The sequence below is a fragment of the Papilio xuthus genome, unplaced genomic scaffold (genome assembly GCF_000836235.2).
Source record: "Papilio xuthus unplaced genomic scaffold, Pxut_1.1 DF825928.1, whole genome shotgun sequence".
NCBI lineage: Eukaryota > Metazoa > Arthropoda > Insecta > Lepidoptera > Papilionidae > Papilio > Papilio xuthus.
In genome coordinates, this window is record NW_013532721.1 from 2,557,210 (window position 1) to 2,565,771 (window position 8,562).

General features: G+C 33.4%; 1 protein-coding gene across 1 annotated transcript; it reads right to left on the bottom strand.

Annotated features, from left to right (window-relative positions):
* Positions 1-244: 244 nt before the first annotated feature.
* On the bottom strand, positions 245-6,594 carry LOC106125542 (cytochrome P450 4V2-like). Its single transcript, XM_013322787.1, has 10 exons — positions 6,392-6,594; positions 5,406-5,495; positions 5,061-5,171; positions 4,183-4,368; positions 2,613-2,809; positions 2,196-2,265; positions 1,788-1,989; positions 1,218-1,369; positions 728-913; positions 245-515 (listed from the first exon to the last, which is right to left on the bottom strand). The coding sequence occupies exons 1-10, from the start codon at positions 6,546-6,548 to the stop codon at positions 340-342; spliced, it is 1,527 nt and encodes a 508-aa protein (XP_013178241.1). The 5' UTR covers positions 6,549-6,594; the 3' UTR covers positions 245-339.
* Positions 6,595-8,562: the final 1,968 nt, after the last annotated feature.

Genomic DNA, 8,562 nt, shown 5'->3' on the forward strand with positions numbered 1-8,562 from the left:
TACGTAAAATACTCTACTTCACGCTTTTCACATACAATGTTACACTAATAGTACACTTATTAATCTAAGTTATAAATAAACATATAAAAAGATTAACCGTGAGTTTCTGAGACAAAAATCTCCCTTTAAAACATATTGTTTTCTCTATTTTGGTAATGACAAGGATTACAATATGTTTAATACAGAGATTTATCTCTTGAAAACCAACGGTAAGTCTATCTATATTAACGCAATGTTAGTTTGTCTATTAAATGAAATTCATTAAAAGATTAAAAGATTTCAATTAAAATATTACGCCGTCACTCCAAATATTGTGTAATTGTTTAATTGTTCATATAATCATTCAGTAACTCTTTTTTCTAAACTAATCTTATAATCATCTACAGCTTTCATCATAATGTTGATTTTGGACTTTATATGTGGAACAGGGCCGGACTCCTGTTCCCCGACAATCTTGTAGCGTCTCACTATCGCCGACAGCGCTGTCTTCATTGACATTAAAGCATATTGGTAACCTGAAACATATCATTAAATATTATAAATAAGTAATAAATGAATAAATCTTTATTATCAAAAATAAATACCAACACAGATGGAGTCGAAGTCAACTGTCAAGTGTCGAAAGTATCAATATTATAAAGGTTGCTAGGTTGTCCAAAGTCTCTTTAGCCATATTTCAACAAATACTAATACTGGAAAAAAATATAGTACATGCGATTTTCATTACCGAGACAATTGCGAGGTCCACTACTGAAAGGCATGTAGGAGCAGGCGTGCTTGAGGTTGAACCTCTCCGGCAGGAACCTGTCGGGGTCAAAGACCTCGGCGTCCGGGCCCCAGTACTTGGGATCGCGATGCAAGCCCCAGATACTGACCGCTGCGCCTGACCCGGCAGGAAGCACTCTACCTGAAGCTAAATAAATCGAAAATAATAAGAACTTATATAGATTATATTATGGAAAATAAAGTACACTTATTAATCTCAATACACAACGCACATGTGACAAAAAAATTATAGTTATTGTTGCCGCCAATGCTAGTGATAGTTTTAGGTTAGTCAGGACTTTCTCCATAAAGTTTAAGCATTACCCACAGAAATATTTGACACTCCTAGTGTATTCTTTCTTACTGAATCTGCACTAAGAGACATCGTTAGTGTAGTAATACAATTTATTAATTATAAATTTTACGTGAAGTTACACATTTTAAATACTTACGTAAAGTAACATCCTCTAGAACTTTTCTGATTATGAACGGCACTGGCGGGAATAATCGTAGTGATTCCTTCACAACTCTTTCCAAGTATTTCAATTTCATCAGATCTTCCTTAAGCAATGGTCGGTCAGAATCGCCAAATACTTCCTGCAATCTTAAAAAAAATATTATGGAATAAAATCAAATTATAGGACCCGTACAGAAAAGATTACACGGAGTGAAAAACTTGGATGAAAAAAGATTTTTATTCTGAATAAAAAGCCGGAAAAAATGGCTTCGCGATAAATACGTTCTGTAAGTCTTCATTCGCACGGGTGCTTTTTAAAAAGTGTTCAAATGTGAGAACGTTTTATTGCAAAGTATTGCATTTAGAGCATTAGACGAGAAAAACAAGAGTGATTTTGAAGAGTTCACCGAATATCTGTCTGCCTATGAGGCTAGAAGACCGCCAAGTCCGCCTCTGGCTATTGCGGGTGAGTCGTTAGAATAAAAAAATCTTAAATCAATAAATCGGGAAAGTATTGAGCTAATGACGAAATAAGGAGGAATGGTTATTCCAAATAGTAACTTACTCTTCGTATACTTTGTCCTGCACTTTTGGATACATCGCTAGCAGTTTGACTGTATAGCCGAGCCCCACGGCGGAGGTGTCTGTGCCCGCCACCAACAATGTAAGTATCTCCTCACGCAGCTCCACGTTGTTGTAGCCGTGCTCGCCGCCGGACAAACGGACTAACAGGTCGAGGAAAGTCTGCTTTTGATAACTACCTATGTCTGAAAGTTATGATTTCATTTAAAACTAGTTTATTTGGCATACTGTGTGCGTTCGAAGATACATCCAGGTGGAAACTAATACTAATTTTATTAAACTTCAAACTTGCAATCATCAAAAAGACGAAGAATAATAAACTATTTTTGTCTCTGTCTCAATATGAGGTAGAAAGTTTAATTATACATTTTTGTTATAGAGATATAATTACCGAAATCGTGATCAACTTCTGACTTGCGGTTGTTTTCTAGTTTTAGTTCCTCTCGCTTCTTTGATATTACCTGAAATATTAGGAATGAGAAATTATTGTAACGACCATTTATATTGTACCTTAATTTAACAGTTTTCCGAAATCGGAGGTAAATTATTTGTCAAAAACTAAGAACAAATGCAAGTTTGTTACGATTGTAATAAACTTACTTTATAACATTTTTAATTAATATATTTGATTAACGAATTAAACGTACTATGGATAATAAGTGATATGATATGTGTGAAGTCAACCAACCCGCACTGGGCCAGCGTGGTTGACTATGGCCTAATCACCCATAACTTAGGATAGGTTCCGAACCCCTCGGGGGGCCGTATAGTGATGATGATAGATAATAAATATAATATGGTACTTTACCTCGTTGGTGAAATCATGCATAACCTTTAAATTCTTTTCATGTGCCACGGATCGTGGAAATAATTTATAAAGCCAATCTGGTTGCAACCACAAGTGAAATATTCTTTCGCATACTAAATGTAAAATAATTTGCATTGATTGTAAGAACGGTGTGTCATTATTATCTTGAGCGTTGATTTTAACGCCCATTGCAGTCTCTGTAAAAGAAAAAAAAATAACTTAACCAAATTTTTTCACCTCAGAACAACCACTTAAATTTATATTTCCAAAAAACCTTTTCATACCAATAATTCGTATTCTTTTATGCAAAAAATAAAGAACAATGCATCAACATTTAAAGGTCAATTTGAGATAGAAAAATAAAGAAATAGTAGTTTATTCAAACGGAATATCATTAAAACACTGCGTTTACTTTGTAAGTCATCAGTCACGGCCAAACCAAAACAATGAAAAGGTTAACGTTCTTTAAATTGCAGTTTAATTTATAGTTTAAACGACATGGAATATCTACATTGACAAACGTTTTCCACTGAAAAACAAATTTTAAAAGATGCCATTTTCGTTCAATTTGTCCCACGTTCTAACATTGAAAACACATCGTGATGTAACCTGTATTTATGGTCGAATTCAATGGTAATGAGAAATCATAATTATATAATTTGTCTATGGATTTATTTTAAATTAGGTAATGTATTTTGTACATTAGTAGCTGTTGTATTTATAGGCATATGTTTAACAGTGATAAAGCCTGCTTTAACACCTTCGCACGAATTGGCCGGTTCGTCCTGTGCAATACCACGTTTCGTCTGATAAGTGTGTGTCCTAATTTTAGGCCTTTTTCACTTCTCACCCTTTTTCTGATAAGGAAAGGATGGGTGTTTATAGCTGTTCGATAGTTCATAGTTGTTCGTTGTTCGTGTACGGTCCGACACTATGGCAACCGTCCATTAAGTACAACATTAAGCGTCATACAAATTTAATTTAATACTTCATAGGCGTCATTTATGAAACTAAACTATCTTAAATAGACACACAGTAACAGCGTTATCAAGAAATAATCGATTAGAAAAAAAATTACAAGAACATTTTTAATACCAATTTCATAATTAACATGATTGCTTCTGTCTATTACCATTGTCATGTAGATGACACTAATATAATAGTACAAGAAATATTTTTACACGTATAAACAATGTAACAATCGCTTTGTGTAACTTTTTCCTTCGCTTTCAGGAAAAAAAAAAACAATTGAATGTGTTGTTACCTCTAATTCACATTATAATCATCAATTAGAGGTAACAACACCTTTGAATAAACTTGAATTAAAGTAGGTTGTAACCTTCGTCTCAGCAGGGCTACATTTTATTCACATCCGAAATGTGTGTTTCTTAAATCAGAAATTTGAATTGAACTATACAGACGCTCTTAAGAATTGCTTTAAGTTGTTTTTTAAGATGTTTAAAACATTTTGCGATCATTAGTGCAATCACAAAAAAAGCCAAATTGTTATCACGAGAAAAAGTAATAATTATTTTTCATCACCGCATAATTATTAAATATTTAAACTTACCACCCACAGAGTCCAATGTATATGTGCTTACGAAATTCCACAACTTGACAGGACCTTTGTTGGCATAATTAGTAAGCTTCGATGCCAACTTCTCGCTTTGTTGAGAAAATATCTCAACAAAATTCTCTACAATTTTCGGACTGAAGGCCGGCACTAAAATCTTACGGCGCCTTCTCCATATTGATACTAAGAAACAAAAACAAAAATTTAAAAAACAAAAGAATATCTACTTCAAAACAAAATATTCTCAAAGAAAATGCATTAAAAAGTAACAAAATAACATCGTGAATGCCCTCGAAAAACAAAACACTCGTCGTTCTTGTATTATATCTGTATGTTACTAATCTTGGAACTATCGTAGAAACGGCACAACGGATCTTGATGAAATTTGTTGCTGATGTAGAACCTAAACTGGAATAACACATGCTTCTAATAAAATTTTCTTTTATTCCGCACGGACGGAGTAGCGGGTGATAGCTAGTTGTACAATATTCTTATTTCAAAGTCGGAGTAAGTCAAGGCAGATTAGTGACATTTATATTCTGAGATATGTATATTAAAATCAAAACAAAGACATAATTATCAATACCGGTTTAATTATAAAATAGTAACGAACTAATTTGTCGTCGTTGCGAGAACTTTCTACGCAGGCGTGCTTACATTACATTTTTCGGACGCGAATTCGAATAAAGAAGACTTATAAAAATCGGTCAACAAGGAGGAGGGGAGTCGCGAAGCAACAAAAATTAAATATAAAGGCGAATTTAGAACCCCTACTTTTTTGAAGGTGAGTAAAAACAGAAAGGAAAATTTAAATGCCAGATCGTAAAAACCTTGCCTTTACATTTTTGTCATGTCTTAACAATTTAGAATCATACCTGGTGCAAATATTCCACCATATCCAATAACTTTTCTTACAAAACGATGAAGATCGTCCTTTTCTAAGCAAGACTTCAGCAGAACTTCCAAATCGACTGGGTCTAAAACAACTATTAAAAAAAAATCAGTGATTAAAGCAAATCAAAATACCTACTTGTAGAAGCCTAATAAACACTTTAACAGCAAATTATTTTAAATAAGACAACTAATCGCTTGGCTTGTTTTACAACAATTATAATAGTCAGTCCAATGGGATTCGAACCCACAACCAAGATATCGTATATCCTTTCGTTTAACCATTATTGTTAATTATTGGCATTAAATTCTATACGCTCATCACTTACCAAAGTATAAAATATGTCCAACCCAGCAGCGTAGTATTCCATCATGCTTCATTGCCGAATAACTTAATTCTTGTAAAGTATTCATAACGTCTAAAAACATAATAACAATATGAGTACACAAAATAAAACATATACAAAAATTGAACTTATATAAATATGTTATTAGAGCAAAATACCTTTTTTTTTCATTTCCAGAAATAACAATAATTGTGCAAGGTTAATGTTGTTTGTTAACACATCAAAGTATACCAATTTAAGTACATATGAAAAGATTTAAATCTATGATATGAAATAAAATATTAAAAACGAATATTATTAAAAGGTGTCCCTTTAGGTAAGGTTCCGAAGATACTGGCAGCGTTCCCCCTTTGAATAGCTATACTAATTCTTTGTCCGAGGTAGCTGCCAGCTCTTCCGTCCAAGTAGGTTAATAGCTATCATATTTATGTACATATACTTATTAATCCTATCCCATGTGAAAATTTCAGTATTTTTAAGGTATATAAATTAATCATAACATAAACATGCCGAGATTATGTTTTATTATCGTTTTAGGCACCGAGACTTTTTTATAAACTAATATAGAAATGGCTAAAACACACACGTATGTTCGTGCGATGAGTCCGGGCCGCTATTAGGCTGAGAAAGACTGGTCCAGTCACCATGATCCCACTCAGTCAGTTCCACTCACTGATGGGCTCGAAACTAATCGGTGCCGATACCGGACGAATATAAGTGAGTGTTTTAGCCGTTTATATATTAGTTTATGATAATGCCTCATTAAAGTTTGAATAACATATTTTTATCATAGTAAATGTAGCTCTTTTCTTTCCAGATCATTCCAGTTCACCTTTATTTATGTTCAATTAATCCACAAACATACGAACACACAAACAAAATCTAATTGTATTATGAATAAGGCAATAGCTATGAAATTATACAAAGAAAGGTAACAAATAAGTATACACGTTTGCAAAATACATCACCATCTGCATCCCCGGCTAACATATGTGCTATCCCAATTACAGGCAGCTCCTTATCGGGGCCCGGAATCTTGGCAGCTAATTCATATATACGTCTTCTTTTGTATCTGAACAATGCTACCCACAACACTAGAACAACAGTTAACAACCACAAGAACATGATGATTGAGCGAATGCTCGGCCACAATGTCAATGCCAGTACTAGTGTTAGGGTCTACTGCGCATTATAAAAACATGCGGCCTTATTTAAACCGAATCGGTCACATCGTTATCTTTATCCTTTATAATTATCTTTTTCTTATTCTCATTCTAATGAAAGTCGCTTTTTGATTCAAATGTTCTGCTAAACTATGAAATGGATCAACATACGGCTTTATCATGGAGGTTATGTATTCCGTATGACTTGTGTATAAATTTCATTGTAATTTAACTGTGGGCTAACCAAAATCTCAATCAACAACATATCGTCATCCCTTTATGATCTTTTAGATAACAATATGAATTAAACGAGCATCGGTGGCTCAGGGGTCAAGCACTTAACTTGCAATCTGCAGGTCATGGGTTTGAATCCCGCCATGTGCCAATGTGTTTCGATTTCCGATTTACATATGTACATTTATCCGACGTTCTTACGGCGAAGGAAAACAGCGAAGGAAGGAGAGTTTGGTCTCGGAAACTCATGGTTACAAAGTACGCGAGCACTAAAATATATTTTGATAAAATTCTTCGCCTAAAGGTCTCAAATGGAGGGTTCTAGTTTGAGCATGTATGAAGAGCATCTTTAAGTTATTTCTTTAGCAAAATTACTTGAAATTAGACATCAACAATTTTTAAAACTAATTTCGTGTTCTAGGTTTTTATTTTCAACTTGAAATGTATATCATGTAAATATCTAATTAATGGATTAAAGTTTGTATCTCGAAGTATTTTTCACATAGATTTTCACGCAACATTTAACATTTTAAAATGTTGCATATGCGTTTATAAAAGACTGACGAAATTCATACCCTAAAGATTTATATCAACTACAGGCAGACGGAGTCACCGGCAACAGTTTGTCTCGAATTACTGTCTTAATTACAGCGTAGATACAAAGGAATCAATTTCATTCAGACAATAGGAGAGCAAGTAGGTGACAGTAGATAATGCAAGTTTTTTTGTTATCGCCATTATTGTACAATTTCATTGGTATGCTATAGATATAATTAAGCTAATTAAATCACTTGCAAGCTTCTCAAGGCGAGTTTACGTAAAAAAGATACATTCCATTTCATGACATGCAATTGTTTCATGAACAATTATGTACATGAAAAATGACATGCTTTTTAAAGTAAAGAAATTAGTTCCATGTTTCAGAGTTATTTTGTTTTTTTCATCCCCTGATAATACCATTTTATTACCAAGTTCTGATACGGTGTTCACTATCTTTTTCGTACAATAATTATTATTTGTCTTTTTGGACTACTGCCTCCTAACTCAACGGTCTTAATCCCGATACTGGTCATTTTTTAAAACAAATTCCAGCTTGATACCTTCACGCGTTTCGGAGAAAAAGGGTCTGGAAAGACAGACGGACAACAAAATGATCCTACACCGGTTCGTTTTTTTCATTTCGAGGTACGGAACCCTAAAAATCAAATAATACAGAAAAAATATCCTTAAATAAAACCTAGGTCGATTGCAATATGTCAATGTCCTTGTGCTCACACACAAAATGCTTGTAATAAAAGTTTTCCACATTCTATTCATAATAGCCGCAATGAAACTTACTTGTTCCCCGTCTACTCACCTCATCCCGCTACGGCCATTTTTAGCCTAATTTTTTTTTGTTTTTTTAAAAAAAAAAGTTCGTCAATGCTATTAAAAGGAGTCCAGTCCAAACTCGATGAGGATGTGTCGTTCCATATCACCATCATGTCGTCATAGTATTGCATTGTCACGCGAATTACACATTTATACAAATTTAGCTTAATCAATATCTGAACTGATTAAAATTTAATTTGCATAATTTTATGACAATCATCAGAGCAGATGAAAATAAACAAAAGCTTGTAAAAAATGACTCGTATTATTTTGTTCGTAAAATATATTGTGTCCATTGTTTAACAGCATTGAAAAAATAATTTGTAAACAACTTTAGCATAATTGAGTAAAAAAAAATGTTATACCTTATA